General features: G+C 34.2%; 1 protein-coding gene across 1 annotated transcript in view; it reads left to right on the top strand.

The window, feature by feature from the left end:
- Positions 1 to 21,668, top strand: part of LOC106147226 (interleukin-1 receptor accessory protein-like 1) — a 736,935-nt gene that overhangs the window by 620,285 nt on the left and 94,982 nt on the right. The window contains exon 3 of the mRNA XM_013507558.1: positions 20,859 to 21,138. Coding sequence (XP_013363012.1) covers positions 20,859 to 21,138 — 280 coding nt within the window. The remainder of the gene's footprint in view (positions 1 to 20,858; positions 21,139 to 21,668) is intronic.

Raw genomic sequence — 21,668 nt, 5'->3', positions numbered from 1 at the left:
TAACACCTAGAGTGTGAAATTGTATATAGTTATTTACATAATGTTTGTGTTGGCAGTATAGGTTTTCAATATATAGTAGTTACTGTTATTGTTGTTCAATTAGATATCTATTAAAGATTTGTTGAATTACTAGAAGAATGAATTTATTTTATGAGAAACATAAGTAATTACATTCTTAACATATAAATGTACCATTTTTACTCTGATACCTACTGCATTGAGCTATTGTTACTAAGTACTGAGCAATAACCAATTGTGCCCCTAGAGTGTTATGTTACTAACAAGCAATTTTTTAAATTGTCAATTTTATTTCTTTATCACTAAATATTAAAGGTGAAACCTTTTTCCATCTAAACAAATTTCTGTTAAATCAATCCAGGATTTCTTCCCCTTTAGTACTATTTCAATTGTGGAGCTGTATTCCAAACCCATAAACCCACCAAGTTCAATAGTTAGCATAGTAGGGAATCAAGTGCCAGTGACCAAAACATTGAATGACAATAAAAATTATCCATGAATAATTTATCACCAATGTTTAGATGCTATTTTGTCAACTTCATGCCCAGGAGTATATGGCAAGATTAGAAGTCTTTCTCCCTCCCTGTTTTATCAGTAGCTCAAAATATTTGTTCACATCACCATTAAAAACAAATCATGTTCTATTTGCTATTTTTGTGTTCATCTCTCCTATTAAAAGAGTGAATTCACTGAAAGAAGACATTGTGTTTTCATGTTATGCATGTGGAAGAAAAGTAATGAAGAAAATATGACAATAAGGAAAGAAAGACTGATTAAGATAGCAATCATAACTTATTTTTTTTCACCAATGTAATAAATTTAGGGAACATAAACTAAGAAAGCAACAGTACCAGATCATGAGGAATGCAAAATGTTTGTGTCAGAGTTCTCTTCATCAAAATTATCTGTAAAAAACTGAAAATAATTTCTTACAAAATAGAGAAAAATTAGAAACACAAGGATTGATTACTTCTAAATTATTTTTTAGTTTTGATTTTCATTGTCCTCCATTATATCCATATTGCAGAATGCTCTCCAAAGTATAGCAATTAAATAAAATAACCCTTAGTCCAATCGTAGGCTTAAGCTACCAGGATAAGTCAAAGTTTATGGTTTCACATGCAGTAAGAAAGTGTTAAGTTTTATCACATACACATCTTAGGCTTGGGCTATAAAAGACAATGGACATGTTGCTGGGTTTTATTAAAACTAGAATTGACCCACCAGTATTATTAATTTTTTTTTTTATTTTTAATTTCATTTCTTTCTTTCTCTCAGCAATGTTAAAACAGATTATGTAATGTTTCAAAAGTTACACATCTCCAAATTAAAATATTCTGACATAGTCTAGTTCCTCAATCATGGAAGAGTGGGAAAAAGTAGAATGTGCTGTTTATTTAAAAATATCTTAAAATAATAAATTAACTTTTGGGTGAAATTTACAGTAGGCATATATATATATATATATATTCATTCTTTGCATGTGTTCATGGAGATGATACAATTTCCTTTTTATGTTTTTCTCATGGTGTTTGAGTATTTATTGTATATTATGCTATTTTCTTTTGCTACTTCTCATAGATATTATCCTCCACATGTGCTGTTTCCAGAGCATGATTTTTCCCCAAGTTTAAGCCTAAGTTTAATATGCTCATAATAGAGGCAGGAATCAGAATTATCTTCTTTTATAAAGTTGTGAGAAGGCACACTCCTCACCGAGGCCCTGGAGCATGCCTGTTGACATTTGATATATTTTAATTTTCTGTCAGTAACGCACTTTTACGGTTACTGAAACACTTGGAGAAAGTTCAGGAGCTCCATCTCTAAGTTAGCATTCTCAAAGGGGGAGGAAGACAAGTAATAGGCAATATTTAGGGTTTATCATTTTTCTTCTAGTAGCGACTCTATAACAGACTCAAAAAAGAATATAATGCCATTAATATAGCATTCATTTCATATAAAAATATACATTTATGATTTTAATAAATATATAAACAATGTATCACTAATGTAAACACTGAAAAAATATCAATTCTGTTATTGAATTCTGTTTCTTGGTTATCTTTCTAGAGTATTACCTATTTCACTGGTTTGCTTTTTAAGGCTATTGTTTTAAACTTACTTATTGCGAGTCCATACTGCATAGTTTCTAATTTTCAGAATAAGTTTAAATAACCATCAATGATTGTGTCCTTCAAGCAAAGCTCTTCAATTAGAAATGAACTACCATGCATTTGGTTTTAAGACATATTACAAATCTGTATAGGCTACATATTTAATGACTGCTTTTCTTTAAATCGTTCACTCTGAGTTGACGAAATTGACACAAAAATGTTGTATTTATTTTGGTTGTTGGTTTTTTTCTGCTACTCACTTTGGCATTTACTCCTTACTTTTGTAATACTTAATTAGCAAATGAGAAGCCCCCCAAGGAAGATAATAATTGTATTACGGGACTTCTCACAGCACAGAAATGGAATACTGTGTGTATATCTATGCTTATAAATCAACACACATAATTTAGATATATAAATCATAAACTGATTTTATAATCAGGATTGTTACAATGAGGATTTTACTGCACTCATTATATATAAGGGTAATTTTTTTAATCATAGTCCCAAGTTCTGGATGTGAATATTTCCAGACTATTTTTGGAACCTGCATATGCAAGATTTCATGGATATATAGTTGTTATTATTGCAAGTGGTTATATTTTTTAAATCTTATTTATCTTTAGTCTTTTTGTGTGTTCAAAATCTAGTTTCATAAGAGAATCAATTCAAAGTTACAATATAATATTTAAAAGTATTTAAACGAGTATGAAATAAAAATAAACAATTAATACATGTGACCAGACTGAAGAGACCACCTAACATTTGTAAGCCTAAAGAGCCCATTTAAGAAATATCTTTTTCTATGTGGTTCACAGAACTGTTAGTTTATGCAAAATGTTGTGCCTTAATTAGAATACACTAATGAATATGAATTACTGAAACTGTTAAAAGTTCTGAAGGTTTGAACCTCCCATGAGGATGTCAAAATTTTAGCTTTCTATTTCTTGTACGCTCTCAGCCTAGCACAGACTGGACCCTCTGATCTGAAACTCAGTCACCTTGTTAATGCTGATATCCTCACACTTTATGCTACTAATCAGAGTATCCAGGCAGAGATTCAAGGGAGCTAAGGGTTGATCCCCCAGATGCTCTGGGGAATTACTATTCCCTTCCTTTCAGAAAAATTCAAAGCCGGTTTGAATATACTATTGAACTCATACTTCCAGCATACAAAAGGGGCTCTTATTGATCCTTCTTTCTAAGTTGCCCTCAACAAGAAAGAAATAGAAGCAGATGGAGTATAAAAGTCCTTGAGGTTATTTCTAAGGCAAAATATAGGCATGAAGGCACTGCTGAACTTGACATGAAGCGGATTTGCATCTTAGGGACTAAACATTGAAAGGGAAAGGTAATGCTTGAGTTTACTCACTCGTAGAACTTTTTAAAGTTCAGATATATGGCTGGCTAAGGCAAGAAGTCATAAGAAATAAACTGATTAAGAAATGCATTAATCATAATTTTACTTGTGATCCTATTTTCAATGTTAATTGAATTTGATAGGGTGTATTGTCTCACAGTTGGATAGGTGAATACACATTTGCGCTCATGTGGCATGCTTTGTACTATAGAAATGATCCCTGAAAGTATAGCCTTGTGGCATGCTTTTTCTGTGGAGACATTTTTTTGTTTTTGTTTTTTTTCTCCAGTACCGGGAACCGAACTCACGACCTTGAGCTTGCGAGGCAGGTGCTTTTGCCGCTGAGCTAAATCTCCAGCCCTTGTGGAGACATTTTTGTGGCGAAATTGAAAATAATGCATTTTGAAATTTACAAGCATGTGTGAGCTTTACATTTTAGTGCAAAGAACTCCCTTGAACTTACATTAACTCAGGAATATATTGGTGTTATTTTAGGGTGATCAAAGGATCAATAGGACTCCCTTGTTCACCTTTGTTGACATAGATTTAAATTCTTTGTTAACGTTTGTCTTTTGGTTAGATTTTAAACTTACCTGTTACTTGAAAATGCTCAGGAAAAGAAAGCCTGCAGTATTCCTTTTTTGGTATCTTTATTCATGTGTAAATGTATAAGTTGGAGGATTGAAAATTGTTTATCAGCATATACTTATGAAGCACAGTAGATATGAGAATGTTTTGATTAACAACAGACACTACTTATGCTAGAAGAGAGCACCCATTATAACCTGACAGGTTGTAGTGATAACACGGAGAGTAAGACCATGCATGAAAAAGCAAATTCCTCTCATCAGTGACTGTCATTAGTAAGAACTCACTACATTTGAAATTGTAAAGTATTAGCCATTAAAATTACCCTTAAAATCAACTAAAAGGAACCCAGATGGGTATATGGAATTCATTTTCATCACTATATACTTGAAAATTAGGGGACAGGGTAAATAGCATATAAACTTGAGAAAATCTTATCAGGTTAATGATTTAGGGATTTATTGCTGTTTGTGGATTTAAAAGTATGTATGGAAAGTGTAGATTCATCATTGAATTGAGGTGAACATATTGATATAGAAATATAATTAATATAGTTAAGACTATATGCAACAGATACCTTTCAGGAAATACCTAAAATAATAGAAATGTTCATAAAATCCATAGAGACATTTTGACACATTCTGATTCTTTTTTACCCAGTGACCCTACACTTCATAGTGCCAAAAAACAAATTTAAAGAAAATTTGTATAAAATGGCATCAATCATGATACTATATAGTATATGATAATGAACGTTCAAACAATAAATATCTAATAGTATATGGTGTATTTATAGAGTGAATAAACATACAAATAACCTTTTCCAATAATATAGAAATACCATTATATAATATTATGCTCATTATATAATTATATTGGAAAATGAAATCTTGCTTTTTATGCTACAATCCTAATTATGCCAATATTTGATGTGGCTTTATTTTTTGGGAGTACAAAGCTCAGAGCTCATTCAAATTTCTTTAAAAAATAATAAGGATGCCTTAGCATTCAAGTTAAGGACTAAAAAACAGTCAAGAAACTTTGATCACTCTTTCCTTGTTTGTCTTTTGATTTCTCAACTTTTTCTAAGATTCTCTTTGAGTATGTCTTCACTCATTTTCTAGTACTAGCTTTCTCTATTTATTCATCATTTCTCTTCCTTTATAACTTTAAATTATATGTGAACTTCATCGCTTCACTGCCCTTGCATCTACTTTTACTTAACCTTTTACTTCTACTTAGAGAGGAAGACTCCTGTCCAACTCATGTTTTTTCATGAAATCAAGAAGTAGGTTACTTTCCTGCTTAGAATTTGAAAGCTAACACTTTGATGACCATCTTTGCAGCAAACAGTCATGGATGATCTCGGCGTAGGACACATAAATAAGTAAATGACCTTTCTCGTCTGGATTCTTCCTCCACCACTACCTATCCTGGGCACATAAACCATATGCTCTCTCTTAACCATTCTTTTTCAAATACATCATATCATTACTCATATGTTAACCCACATTTTCTCACCTCTTAGAATTTCCATCGCTGAATTCATGACTAATCTCAAAGCCTCTTTTCTCCGTTGCCCACATTCAAGACTTTTTTTGGTTCTCCTAGGAAAAGTTAACATACTCACAGTGTATTAAAGCAAATATGATGTACATTTTCATTATGAGCATAACATCTATGAAATAGACGCCATGACTTTGATACAGTTTTGTTGTACTGTTTATGAAAGAAAACCATGGAATGATAAGGGTATCAACATTAAACCATGGAAATTAGTGGTAACAACATATACACAAATAACTGGACATAAAATTCTACAAAAATTGACTTCCTAACATCCCAACAAATGAGAACTATAAAAACATTATTTCTGAGCTGTGTTTTTTGTTTTACAAGAGTCCCCATCCTAATAGTAAAAGAAATGTTTTTTTTTTAAACGTAGCTGTCATCTTTTAAACACTGGAATGAAAACCATTTCCATTTTTTGCATGAGTCAGTTTTTCCCTGAATATTTCCAACAAATGAATAAGTACTGCAGTAACTCGTTTCTTTGTTTCAGTGGTTTCCTTGGATGGACTGGTTTCATCGAATGCTGTGTATAAATTGGTCAGAGAGAACAAGAATTTTTATTTCCATAATTTCACTGGGAACTTTGAAAGTCTTATTATCTCTCCAGACCCAGAAACTGAATTGAGGCTTTGTTACTAAGCCAGGTTGTAGCAATGGACCCAAGTCAGTAGCTCAATTTTCTATTTCTTTGCATCAAATTTTCTCCTGAAAATGATGCATGCAGTACTGGAGAATAGCAGGGAGGAGGCTCTGTGAAGTGTTAAATATTTGGTTCACTGGGTCCTATCAGCAGGTAAGGCCTGTGGGGAGCTTGTTTATCCAGCAGAATGATCTCATTACTAGGACAGTGATGTAGTATAGTTTATTTCATACCCTGAAGCCATTCAAGAAAACAACTGAGTGAGTGATATTCATCCAGGCCCTGTATTGTACTATTATGACTTGTGATAACTGGCAGCATATTAAAATAGAGATCAAGGACTATAGCTCAAACAGCTACTCTGTTGAATGAAGTTCGGAAACTTCAAAGCTGTTAAATTATTCAGTATTTTCCAATTTATAGAATAAAAGAATATGTGACTATTTCATAGCACAGTAATAGAAAGAAAGAAGAATATACAAGCTTATACAGTTCACAGGAAATATTTTTTTCATAATTACGTGGTTCCTAAATGAGTGTCTTAATAGGTGAGAACAGACCTTTCTGTCAAATAGAAGGATATGAACTTAACTTTGAATTTAAAGAGTAATAAGAGAAGAAATACATGAATATGTATCCATCTATCTTGAAACTACTAACAACAGTTCTTCGTACAACCTTGTTTAGCTCTGAAAATATCCACAAAACCAGATTAAAAATCATATTAAGTGAAGTGTGAAACAAATACTCTATATTTCCCATAATGATACACTGGGGAAAAATAAGCTGTAAATTTAGAAGGAAAAAAAGCCTTGTTTAATATGCTATGTGGTAAGCTCATCAAATGCCTTAGTCTGTCCATAGTAGCCCCTAGGGCACAACACGTACCCCAGATATATTTGTTGAAATAAATAATTTATCAGTGAATGCTTCCTTCCAGAAGTAGCACTGATAGAATATTGTAAAATATTTCTTCCTCCATACACTTCCAAATTTTTATATTATCTGAAGCGTTTCATGATATAATTACTAAGAGTCTGAAGTTTTAACCTTTGAGGAATGTATCAAGGAACTCATAGCTATTTTAGTACAGCAGCTAAATAAAGATATAGAGCAGCCTGATTCATGAAATGTTGCATGTTTCTCTCAAAAAACATTAATCAGTTAACCATTTTAAAAGTCTTCCCCTCACTGAGAATTTAAAGTTTCATATAAATCATAATACATAACTACAACAAATGTTATGAAGTAGCATTGCTAGGAAAGATAACTATTCCAGCTTTGAGTTTAATCAGGCTTAATAAACAGATTATAAAGAAAATCTCACCTAAGATAGTACTTAAGGGTCTTTGAATTGGAATCTTTTTAAAAATTCAAATTCTTGGGTCCCATTTCAAGTCTTCTGAATGTAAATCTCGGAGGGAGCCTGAAGATCTCTTAACAAACCCTATAGATAATCCTAATGCACACTAAAGTTTGAAAACTACAGGGCCACAGGATTGTGTTCAAGTTTTTGGGCATGATACTATACAAAAAGCAGCCATTTTTTACCTTATTTTCACTTATTTGCACTCCTCTTTTTCTCTTCACTCTACCATTTTGCAACTTTAACCCTTACTGTTCTATTTAACTAGGATGTATTTTTATGGTCTTAGAATTTTCTATTTCCCATGAAAGACTTTTGGAATTGAGGCACTTATTTCTTATATCCTTTTCATCTTTCCAGTCAGAATCTATGCAACATTAGTCCAATTAAAAAATGGAAACATAGTTCTGGGATGAAGGATATAACAAACAGTGTCCTGTGTTTCCCTAGCAATGCTGAACCTATTCTTGGAATTTCTCCATTTGTTATTGCATTATGTATAGTTTCTGACATGTCTGTCCCTGCTAAAAGACGATCTCTCTTCAAAAGCAGCACTAGTCTCAGTAATCTTTGATTTAGAACAGTGAAATGTTTCAGGTTATAAGTAATCTATAATATATGCAGAGTCAAACCAAAATGTGACTTTAAATTTAATCTATGATTATTTCATGTACTCATTGCTGTAAACAGCCCACTGAGGATTATTATGAAATTTAAAGAACTTTTATAACTTGTAATCTTTCAAAATACAATTTTGGTCTGCTTTATTGTCTAAATCAAAAACAAAATAAAAGTAAATTTGTGCTTTGAGCCCTTTTACTCTCTTTAAAGGATCAATCTGCAGGGCAAGTGGTGTGCCATCCAACAGAGCTCTTCCTATGAGGCATCTCTAAATTGAGGTTGAGGAAGGGATTAAATTTGATTAGTGTTTGTTTGGTCTGTTATTCATCCTGTTGATATTTAATCCAGTGTCTAACAAGTATCCCAAAGGTATAAAATGCCTCAAAGTAGCACTAAGTTTTCACCTATCTGTATTCACATAACTTTATTGGTTTTGTGACCCAGATGAAGAAGTTTTGTAGAGATATAAACAAATGAAGTAGTGTAATAGTATATTTATGAATGTAAAACACTACACTATGTTTAGTAGAAAACAAGGATTTACTAAGCTTTGAACTACATTTAGTTGTGTGTGATCAGATCAATCCACCTCAAAGATATATTACTTTGCAATAATATAAAAGCAAATGCATACTGTTTATGTTTATTCAAATTAATGAGGTTAAAAATATATAGATACAGTACTCATGGGTGAATGTGCTGACACCCAAAATGTATATCTTTACTACCAATCAAAATTAATATTTATGTTTTTATCACTCATTTATTCAACACACATTTATTGATTGCTTAGTATGCTCCCACAATAATAAAGAAAATTCATACAGATATATGTAAATAGTGATAGATATTTTATTAGCTAGATTAAATTCAGTTAGGTAGATTGGCATAGAGATATGATAAAGGTCTAGTTCTCAAAGTTCCCACAATTCAGGGATAAATTAAACACATGGAAAAAATAATGATTCAGTATGATATGTGCTTCTGAAGGTTTATAGTTAACAGAGACCCCATATAAATAAATGATTGAAAGAATTAACAAAATCTGTAAATTCATATTTTGTAGAAGATGGAACATATATACCAAAGTGTTATATGTTTTTATCAACTCCTTTTGCCCAGAGTAATAAGAAAAAATTAGAACCAAAATAAGATTTCTTGTAATCTGCTATACAGCTGTTTGAACAAATAGTGGTGCTCTTTTGCTCCTGTTTAATGTGAGAAAAGTAAAGAAAACATTCACTTCTTTAAGTGCTTTCTTGTCACTTCTAAATGCTAAGAAAAATAAAGGGTAAAATACAGTAGATCTTTAACTGAATTTTTTAAATAAAGCAAGAAAGGCCTGATCCTATACAGAAGGGCAGATTAACTGTCAAAGCATGGTTCAGAGAAGATTAACTTAAAATATTGAAGATTTTCTCAAACATAGAAGCTTACGTGGAAGAGCAACACTTATAAAGATTATTGTCCAGGCCAAAAGCAGGTGTGAGCTTTAAGAGGCAAACCCAGAAGATTTCATAAGAAATAGTGATTGGCAAGATTAAACAAGTCTTCAGGGTCAATTCAGGACCTTCTCATTATTGTGGATGTTGGTCCATGGTATTTAAACAACTGCTAGTTCTGTCGGTCTGTTGTTTTGAATCTAAGGCTGCAAACAGCCTCTGTTCACTACCATGCTGTTTTTCTGACCAATTATTTGAGAAATGGTTGTTCTGATTCTTTCCTGTGGGGCCCTGAAATCTCACTGTCTACTATCCTTCACTTCCCCTAAACTCCGGGGCATGCAGTATACACAAACATACAAGTCCAAGGAAGAGGGCAATTTCATTTATGAACTCCAAAACAACCGTACAGGGAAGATTCTTCAAAGTATAGAAATTAAATGGTGTAAGTTTATATGATATGCTTGACCTTGACAGGGCTGGATTTTAATTTGGATCTTATTTGTCTAGACTTCATTTAGTATCTTGTATTATTAGTATATACATTTCCAATTCTGTCTTCATATCCACAAAGAGAATGGCAAATAAATTTTTTAGTAACTTTTTGCCTCACAGATCCCAGTATGTCATTTGGTATAATTATAATTAGAAGAGTTTGATTAAGTACTTTATTCTGTGTAATGCCATTCTCACCTTACCTGCCTACTTGTTTATCCAGAGAGGCCTGGCTACTAATCAACCTGGGTTCAAATATATTCTAAGTTAAATAAAATCCCCCCAAATTCATGTGCACCTCAGAACATCAGAATGTGAGCTTTGTGGGAAATAAGTTACTGGGTCTTTGCAATGTAATCAGCTATGATAAGATGAGGTCATACTGGAGTAATGTGGTCGCTCAAGCTAATATGACTAGTTTCCTTATAAAATGAGAAGAAGAATTCAAACATATAAATACACAAGGTGGATGCAATGAGAAGGTGGAGGCAGAGATTGGACTGGTGCACAAACCACGAGTGGCACAAACTTCAAGCTATCACCAGAAGCCCAGAGGACATGAAAGGAGTTCTCCTCCAGAATGCCATATGCCTGCTGACACCTTGACTTCAGGCTCCATTACTAGGAAAGAATAAATGTATGCTATCTCAAGCCACCAAATTTGTGTGTGTGTGTGTGTGTGTGTGTGTGTGTGTGTGTGTTTAAAAACAGCACAAAATAGTATTGTAAAATGTTTATAGTACGTGGTTACTGTGCATGGTCAGTTAGCGAACCCAGCCAGGGAAGAACGGCAATGTCAGGAAGGACCAACAGTGTATAAAAGGCTCCAATAAAAAGATGCTGCATATTGAGTCTCCATTCCTAGATTTTGCCTAAGCCTTGGCAAGTAATGATGGTTATTTTTTTTTTTTCATAGATGAAAAAAGGCCCTGGAAGATAAGGTCTCTCTGACACTAATTCCCTCCAACTAAACTATCCACCCGTCTTTCTCTTCTATAAACATATGCAGGCAGTTTCCATCTCAGAGTATCTGGTTTGAATTCTATGAACCCACACATTTTCCCATTTTATTCTCTACTCAAATGGTAGCCTCTCAGAAAGATTTTCTCTATCCAGTTTTCCAGAGCACTCCAGGCTCTCTAGAATCTTATCCTGCTTTTTTTTTCTTATTAATGTATTCTATTGCTATGACTCTCGTTTATCTTCTCTGTGAGATCTGGGACTCTCTTCTGTTCACTACTGTACCAGCAGCTCCTAGACCGTACCCATCCCTATACTGAATGCTGAGTAAATGAGTGATGGCTTAATCTGAGGTGCAGGGAAGTTAGTGTAAATTTCTCAAGGCCTCAGGAAGGAAGTCTGTCTGACATTCAAGACTGAATTCCTTCTGACAAACCAAAGCTGAGATGGCTTAGAAATAGGTCCAAAATTCTGGAAGATGTGCTACATGACAAAAAATGTGAGGTATAACTAATTTATGGGAGTAATGGGATCAAAAAGCTTTGCATCTATAGATGTATAATTCCTTCTGGTTCCTTTGGGGAGCATGAGTAATTGGGCAAGACAAGTATTTTAGCACAAGAGGCATTCAAGTGGTATTATTAGGTGATCGTAAAAAGGTTAACTTATGGTTGAAGATATTGAATGAATACTACTGTCAAGTTAAAAGGAGAACTTTGTTAGAAGCATAACACTCTTCAAGCTTCCAACACACTCAAGTGCAGTGGTACGCATTTGTAATCCCAGATGCTCAGGAGGCTAGGGTAGAGGATTGCAAGTTCAAAGCCTGTCTGGGCAATTTAGAAAAAGTCTGTCTCAAAAAGAAAAAGTACTGAAAGTGCAGAGTACAGAGCAGAGTCCCAGATCTCACAGAGAAGATTAACTAAAGCCATAGCAATACAATTACTGAGAGTGCAGATCCTGTCTCAAAAAAAAGTACTGAGGGTGCAGAGTGATTCTCTACTATATGTGAGGCTATGAGTTCAATTCCCAGTACCACAAAAAAAAAGAAAACAAATTTATATGCAGGAAGACCAAGACCAGACTGCTAATGCAGTCCAATGAGTTGTTCAAGCTCAGCCCAGGCGTTCCTCCCTAGAAAGGATAAAAAAGCACAATTCAAGTTGGTCTGGATATCAGAGCCTCAAGAATAGGGTAGCATTTCTGGTAACCCACAAAAAATGGGCTATTGACTCCAAAGAACTGTTACTTGCAATAACTGATTATAAGTTTGCTTTATATCAACCCACATTGTTGTTTAAAATGATGGGTTCTCTTTTTCTTGTTACATGATATGAAATGGTGTTAGATCAACCACACTACTTGCTTGTCATAGAGGGAGGCTGTGACTGGCAATATGTCTAAGCAATATTGAAAGAGAAAACAAGTCATCCCTGAAGTAGGCCAGTGAAGGAAAAGGTAATAAATGCAATGAGAAAATGGCACACATAACACATTGTGATGGTTTGTAATGGGTCAGATGAGGTATCACAGGTGAGAAGAGGCGCTACCAAGAAGTGAAGAGTTTGCTAAGTTTGAGTATTGGGAGAGCATCACTTTTCCATACCTCAGGAAGAGGTACTGCTTTATTTTGTCTTTATGGCAGGTGAGAAGCACCACTGATCTTCTAAACTTTAAGATGCTTCCTTATACAGTAGGGTTAAAAGAGATAGAAGAACTTGTGTTAACACAGTCTTTCATCAAAAAGGCAATATAGAAGCAAACAGAGCTACTTATATCCTTCAGTAAAAATTTAGTTTGAAATAGTAAACAGAGAAAAATATGTGTGATGAATCCAGCCAGAGTTTTAAAGGTGATAAGTGATGGCTGAGTGAGTTTTCCATTTCTTTACCAGATGAATGGTACCTACGGTAAAGCTCTATGTTTATACTTTGACACAAAAAGCTAAAAGTCTACTAAGCAGTCAATTTAAATAATGCATAAGTGTTAAATCTTACCCCATGTAGTGAAATAGGTGCTTCTGAAGGTGGGTTTTGTGAAAAGTTATGTGACAGCTTTTGAAAATCTATCTGACAACATGCATAACAGCTTAAAATGTATTACTTGATCCACTAATTTCACTTCTTGGATTATAGTCTCAGGAATCGCCACTTCTTTTTCTTTTTTTTCTTCACAGGGGAAGGTTGTGGAACTTTGTACATAAGTTTGTTTTATCACAAAGCTACTTAGAACAGTCAAATCTAGCAAAAATCAACTAACATCCTGAACAATGAAGTAAATTATAATGTAGCGATATAATGAAATGTTATGCAGTTATTACAGAGCTTCAAGTAGTAATGCATGATACTGAGAAAAGACACTGAATAAATAAAAGGATAGATAAACAGTATTTTATTCTCTGTTTTACTTGCTTATAGTTACCCTTCTGTTTGATTATTAGAAAACAAATACCTTAAAACAAATCCTCACCAAGTGCCCACTATGCAATGCCCAGGTTTCTGTGTGTTTCAATTAGGAAAACCTGCCAGACAATGGAGACTAAGCTATAGTATAGGGTTAACTGTACTATTAGGATCTTATTTACCTTGGGAATAGCTGTTCCCTCATCAAGAGGGAACCATATCTCAGAAGAAATGTGATCACAGCTCACCAAAGCCTGCACCCACTTAGAGATGACCTACTTTGAGAGTCTGATACATGATAACTTCCAGACTTTATCAGAGAGATTTCTAGAAACTGGGTTCCTTATAATTGGCAGAGCCTCCTGAGAAGCATCAATTCTTATCACTCACACAAATCTCTCCAAAATATTTGAAAGTACTCTTCCAAAGTTGTTACATTGCATATATTTTAAAGGCAAAGGTCTGAAAATATTCTAACCCAATTAATGTGCTCCAGGATGTAGGGCTAGGGACAGAGCATTTTGTGAACTCAGGTAAAAAGGTTAGCTGTTGCTGAGATTTGCTAGCATTGCAACTAACAGTTTAGGAGTATCTCTGCTTTTCCCTTAAAAGAACACCAAATAAAGTTCATATTTGTGAAGAGAAGCAGCCAGTGCATATAAAGTACAAACTTCATCTATTTAAAAATCAAACCTCAGCCTATGGTTCCATGTATGCCACGGTTTATGTGCATGGCCTACACTCCGTAGCCTCAACTGTGTCTTAAAATTGGTATTTCCAGACACAACAGCATTAAACTCAAATGATGGCCATATGCCACCCCTTCAGTTTGCATTTGTACAATTTGAAAAGATCAAGAGACAGAAAAAATATATATATACATGTATATATATATTCATATTATGGTCAGTCTATTGAGACATCTTTTTCTCTACATTTCTATTGCTTAAAAGTTTGAAACGAAAAAAATTATAAAAACATTTCAAAGACATCACCACTTGACAGATATGGTGTTGCTGTTTTTTAGTAGACTGGAAGTAATAGTTCAGTCTAAGACAAGTCATGATTTGCAAAGTAAATTAACGTTATTCCTCTCTCTCCACCAGTTTTGCCTTTTAAATCTTTCTTCAAACCATGCAATTTGTTTCTTCTTTACTTTCATTGCCTGGCTGTAGCCCTTCAGTAATATCACTCTCCTGACTAAAGCCTTCAAATTTACATTCCTACCTAAAACTTCACCCAGCATAGCATATCTAGAAATACTTAACCTCTTCAATAGCCCCCCCCCCATTGCATGCACAATGAAGTAAAACATTCCTTATACCTCAGAAAAGAACCTGCATGGCCTGTATTTGCTCACTTTCCCCCCTTTATTTCTTGCTATTTCCTGATGTAAGCTTGCTACTAAAGTAAAAAACCACTTTTGGTTGTTGTAAAACTGTGCTGACTCTTATTACCGTGACTTTGCTTTCATGTTCCCCTCCAAATCAATGGGCTTCTCAGCAGTTCTATGGCTAACTTCCTAAACTGTGACATAAATCTCAAACATTTCCCCTTCATAGAATGCTACCATATGCAGCTCTGTTCATTTTTATCTATGCAAGTTTCTTGGGGAAAAAAGGGCTGGGTTTTATAAGTCCTGGTATCGGCAGTATGTATGACAGAACCTCAGTGCTGGCTCCCAGGATATGAACCTATGAATCTATGTCAGGCACCTTCCTGTAACTGGGATCAAGACAGAGATTTGACGGCACATGATTGATTGAGGGGGTGTATTTCAGGAAAAACCTGTAAGTAAAGGAAGGAAATAAGTAGGAAAAGCTGGATGATGAGGAAGTTTTTGGTGAACTCTGGGCTAGGCATAATCCATCAGGAAATTTAAACAAAAAAACGACACCACAGAGTCATTCGTCTACAGTAAGCCCACGTTAGTCAGTTACTGGCAGTGAGCCATACCCCAGGGGAGAAAATTTCCCAGAAGGGTGCCTTTCATCAGTCAAATGTAATTTTGCAGAGGAGATGACTGTGAGCTGCTAGTGTTTAACACTCAAATGAGCTGGAGACAACAGGATACATCAGTTCAGTAAAGGCAGTCGGGATGGAGCATTGTCTATGCTGACATAGATATCTTAGTTATTTAATAATTATGCCAATATATCTATTCAATTAGATACTTTGTGAGTAAAGTGTTTTGCCCTTTTAAAGTCTTATTTTTTCATGTTGGCATGTAATATGTGTCAGCTCTATGATTAGATTTATTTAAATTCAACTTTGAAGCCTGTTACCATGGAAATATTTTGAGCTCTTAGATATGTTGTAATAGTAACTTAATTACAAATATTTTCACTAATCTCATTTGAATATATTGACATTATTTAGTGTATACGGCTTTTGTTCATTAAGCAATTCTTCAGTATAAACTCTGAATAAGGGAACTAGTTCTGAATCTCAGTTCCATCAATGTCTTTGTAAAGCTTCTAGAACTTTATGAGTAGTAACAAAAAAAAGAAAAAAGAACGAAGATTATGCTTCCTACCCTTGTTCCCCAACATAATTTTATGGCTTCATAACTATCCAATGGTTGTAAAAGAATACCCACTGCAAAAGAGTATTGAATTCGAGTACTTCCTTGGAATCCTCCTATCAGGGAAGGACAATAGAAAACTCTGAGGTGGCTTTATAGAATATTTTATTATGAAAGAAGGAAAATAGATTAAATACTTCTGGCCTAGACAATTACCTAAAACTTTTAATAATAATAGCGATAATAAGAATAGCTGCCTGATAACGTATATATTGGAACAAATCACATGTGGAAATGTGATTCTGAAACGATTGTTCCAAAGCTACCGAGCTTGTGTACTGAAGGAAGGATTGCAGCAATTCTGCTCATCAAGAGTTAATTTTTACGTGATTACATATCCTTTCAAGATGAGCCATGTTTTATTACAGAAAGTTTTTTTAAAAAAGAATTTCTTACATATATGAATAGCTGTGATGACTGTATTGCTGTTGTCTGATGATGTATTGAAATGAACAGTTAATGCTCACAATTTTTTATGTTCTGATTGACTTTGCATGCTTGTGTCTGGTGGTCTGAGCAACTGATTTAAAGTTGACAATATGCAATGGAATTACAATGGTGAACTCCTACCATCTTGTCTAGTGAAACTCCGTATTATCTCTAATGTTTTATTGAAGAATTATTTTCTTATTCCCTTTAATGGTTTGAGCAATCTTCCATTCTTACATCTGATAATCTGAGCAATGTAGTTGAGGATAGTGATATGCAGTATAACAACCACGGTTGATTTGTATTAATTTTTCTTGATACTCTGTATCACGTTGAATGTTCTTGTTTTGATTTGTTTATGTTCATGATACTGGTATGCTGCTACTGTTCTATTTTTTTGTTTGTTTGTTTCTCATATACTACTCTCTTTAAAATAAAAAAAGAAAAAATGAATTTGTGCTTATATGAGAGGTGACTGTATTCATAAAGCTATATTGAAGTATTTTAGTGAGATGTCATTATAACTGTAATTTAATTTATTTTCAAATGCTTTAGGAAAAAATGTGATACAGAGTGAGAAAGAGAACATGTACACAAAACTTCAGTTATCACTTCTTTCTTTCTTTTTTTTTTTTTTTTGGTTTTTTTGGTTTTTTTCTCTGGTACCGGGAACCAAACTCACGACCTTGTGCTTGCCAGGCAGGCGCTTTGCCGCTGAGCTAAATCCCCAGCCCCACTTCTTTCATATAAAAATAATTTACTGTCACTTTGAAAATGGATACAATTCCATTATTTATTTAAATGTTCTTTATGAAAAATTAAATATATCCCAAATTATCCTTTGTTGTATTTGCTATCTCTTAGCAAAAATTGTTAAAACAACTTAATAATTTGAGTTTATTTATAAACAACATTCATTTAATCAAGTGGTGGTAAACTTCCTAAATCATAATCTATGATTTCCATGTTAAAATGAACATAGTGAATCTCTCTTACTCTCGTCTTATTTCTTCATCCTGCCTCTGGCTTTTTCTTGCAAAGTTCCCCTTGTCATTCAAAATTTTCTTCTGTGGCCAATAGTTAAGTACTGAATATGCCAAATTTCATAAATGTTTATGTCTTTTTATTGTTTTACTCAGTAAGCATCTTCTGAAAGTGTTTACTAATGTTTACTTATGTCCAATACAACTCCTCCTCTAGTCTCCTGACCTAATTTGTTACTTACTTTTTGGAACTTTCTAGAGTAAATCTTTTGTTTTTACCTTCAAGTATCTTGTTTTATTTTTTAAACCTTCTGAGATTTTCAATACTTTCATCTTACTCTTTAAACTGCTACCTTGAAGCCTTTCCTACCTTTTACAGAGGCAGCACTACCTTGTGTGATAAACAGTTTCAGTAAGAATTACTTGATTCTGGAGTTGTGTTGTAATTTACATAGTGGTAAAACAAGATAATCCCATGCTTACAACAACATTGTAAATGTTTAAAATAAAATCTAACCCTGGATTCATTTCCTATAATGGGAGAAATGTACAAAGCGCTGTTGATAAATATCTCACACAATTGTACAACCTTGATATCGCTTTGTGTGGCTCTTTCATCCCATTTATTACAGTTTTCTAGCTCCACAGTAGTTAGTCATTGACAGGAATGATGAGTTTGTTTATGATGGTGATGCACACATTGAGGATTCCACCAAAATTCTAGCACAGTTATTTTATGTAGTTTCTCGCTGCAACATTTGAATAAGAAATTTAGCCTCGAATTTGATAACTGAAATGGAATAAAATCAAAGAATGGTGTAAAATAGAGGCCTTTATTAAGGAGCAGAATACCCAGTGGCAGGGAGAGTGAATTCCAGGTCAGTGCATAGCTGAGTGAGAACACAAACATTCACACTTCTTACTTTGTATTAGTGCATCTTTGTATTACAAAATAATGATGCTCAACTTGGGGAATTTATACACGTATACAACATATCTTCCTCAATTTTAATCTTTTATTAAATGTCATGGAATGTCTTCATATACTGTTTGGTCACAAATCTGTTTATTTGTTTATTCATTCACTCATTTATTTAGTAAGTAATGTATTGAACTCTTTAGCAGACACTTCTATGCACTGAGGCTTTCAAATAAGTACATGAGAAGACAAAATCCCTGATTACCAGGGCCTTAAATTCTATTGGAAGAGACAGAAAGCAAACAACAAATTGATGTGTAATATAGTGCCCGATAGAACCAAGTCCTATGAAAAGAATATTAATGCAGAATCTGAATCAACTTGGATAGGAACTAATTGTTTCATAGAGGACAGATAGGAAAGGCCTCTTTGTGAAAATGATATTTGGAGGGAAAGAGAGGGAAAGCAATGCAGTTGTATGGCAAAAAAATATTTCAGATAGAGGGGGAATCAAAATCTAAAGCCAAATGGATGTTTTTTGTGAAGGGTAAATGAAAAATTTGAAATTCATCTGTGCATAGTTAAATGTTCATGGTTAAGATGTTAGAAACTATTATAAAGTTAGTAATTGATTCCACACATTATTATGCATTTTCTTTGCTCTAATGTACATTTTCCTTTTCATCTGGATCGCTTCTGCTTCTCTTTAATTGTATATAGTTCACATTGCTCTCAGATACTTTAGGCTATCCTCTTATTAATCTGTGCTCCATTAAACCCTCCCTACAACACTCAGATATTACTGTTAGAAGTCCTGTTTACTAGGTCTTTGCCCTTTTGATCAACAGAGGCATCTTCTGAGCAATGCTAAATTTATTTTACTGCTAAGTGTTGGACAATGATCCTCTATAAGGAGGAAATTCACAACTTCTGTGTGATGATGATAATATTGGTATACTTGCTCCATTGTGACCTGCTACTCTGCATGCACTTGAGGGAGAAACAGAACTTTAAAAAAAAATGTCTTGGAAAATCCTACTTTCAGAAAACAGAGAAGATCTAACTTTACTCCCTCCCTACGTTTCTCATTTCCCACTATGTTTTCTTTATGTTTCCCCCAATGCCCCCAAAAAACAGGAAAACGAAAGGAACTGTCACTGCCTCTGACTATAAAACAGTATTGGAAGTCAACTCACTGTTATTTATTTCTATCTTGTCTGACTGTATTTATTCCTTATTTTATCAGTTTGTGTTAAAAAGAAAAAATGACACAGTAATTTTAACTAAAAAAACATATAAAGAATTATATAACAGGGCATTTGATTAATGAAGGGACTCGTTAGTGTGAAAGAAGTATTAGTCTATTCAGGCCACCATAACAAAGTAAGACGCACTGGGTGGCTTCAGCTGCAGATGTTTATTTCTCCCAGTTGCACTGTTGGAAAAGCTCAAGACCAATTTGGTTTCTGGTGATGGTGCTCTTCCTGGCCTACAGCCAGCTATCTTCTTTCTATGTGCTTAGCCACTCTCCTCTTTTTATGCACAAGAGAGAGAAGAGCAAGTTGCCATGTACCCTTTAAGTGCAATAATACTATCAGAAGAGCCACAAACTGATGAACTCATCTAACTTTAATTATCTCTCAATAGTTCTATGTCTAAATACCATCATCTTGGGGGTTAGTGCTTCTGTGTATGAGTGGGTTGCTCATTCAGTCCATAGCAAAAGAGAACGAATGGAAAGAGTCATCAGGTTACTGCATTTGTATAACTTGTTAGGAATCTGTCTTCAAGATGTTGACAGAGATTCTCTGTCTAAGGTTTCTTGAATACCTGTTCCTAAGTAAGTGTCTCATTCAAGACTTGGCTAAATATTTGCAGAGCTGCTCAATGCCCTTCATTGGAAGAGCTAGGAGCTGAGAAGCCTTGCAAACTGCAAGAACCGGCTAAGCAAGCATGCTGGAATTAGGGAGTAACCCTTTCCTCTTGCAGTGTCTCCCTAGCACCCTCTACTGACAAAGCTTCAATACCAGCTAGCAAAGGAAAAAAAAATCGTCAAAGGTCCAGATCTATTTTGACAGAGCAGGTAAAAAAGCTTATTTAGAATTGAAAGACATGAGTCAATAATGAGCATACTGATCTAAACTAAAAATAATTGCCAGCAGATGCAGACTAAAGAAAGAATATATTGGTTACTAGCAGGATAGCCTATATTTTGGGGTAATTTTCAGTTTTATTCATTGATATATTCTCAGCAACTAGAATGACTCAAAATAGGTGGTTAGCATATATTTGTTAAAAGAGTGAATGAATGTACTTCTTGTTTAAATTTTCCGTAATATTTTTCCTCTCTCTCTTTGTACTATAGCGGATGGATGCACTGATTGGTCCGTCGACATTAAGAAATACCAAGTTTTGGTGGGAGAACCTGTTCGAATCAAATGCGCACTCTTTTATGGTTATATCAGAGCAAATTACTCACTTGCCCAAAGTGCTGGACTCAGTTTGATGTGGTACAAGAGCTCTGGCCCTGGAGACTTTGAAGAACCAATAGCCTTTGATGGAAGTAGAATGAGCAAAGAAGAAGACTCCATTTGGTTCCGACCGACATTACTACAGGACAGTGGGCTTTACGCCTGTGTCATCAGGTATCCTTTTAGTTCTATTCCTGTTGAATCAGTGAAATTGCATGCTATTTTCTCATTCTTATATTCTTCCCCTATGTCTTTCAGTTGAAGGTATTGTCTCAATATTTGTATGTATTACTGCTTTCTGAAACTCAGAATCTAAATCATAAAAGTATAGAATTGGAATTTATATGGAGACATTATTTCTAGCTCATGGAGAAAAGAGATACCATCTGGGTATCTACTTATGTTTCCAGAAATTACTAAAGACGACGAAATAAAATTTATAGAGGAAGTAAATGTTGCAAATAAAATGTAAGCAAAGACTTGCAGAAAGAATGCCTAGTTTATTGCTAAATGAGTTGTAGCATTTTGTTATTGCCCTTCACAGGGAGATAGAGCAGAGATACCTCTGGTTCGCACACATCTGCAAAGATGATTTAGGTGACATCTGTATGAGAAAAGGAAGTGAAAGACCACCCTGCTATGTTAGGGAATACAAAGTTGGTATGCTAGATCATTTTGTTAATGGAAATTGCTGGGTCAATACC

Source organism: Chinchilla lanigera, unplaced genomic scaffold (genome assembly GCF_000276665.1).
Source record: "Chinchilla lanigera isolate Chin_1 unplaced genomic scaffold, ChiLan1.0 scaffold00130, whole genome shotgun sequence".
NCBI classification, from domain to species: domain Eukaryota; kingdom Metazoa; phylum Chordata; class Mammalia; order Rodentia; family Chinchillidae; genus Chinchilla; species Chinchilla lanigera.
This window is presented reverse-complemented; position numbering and strand designations above follow the sequence as displayed.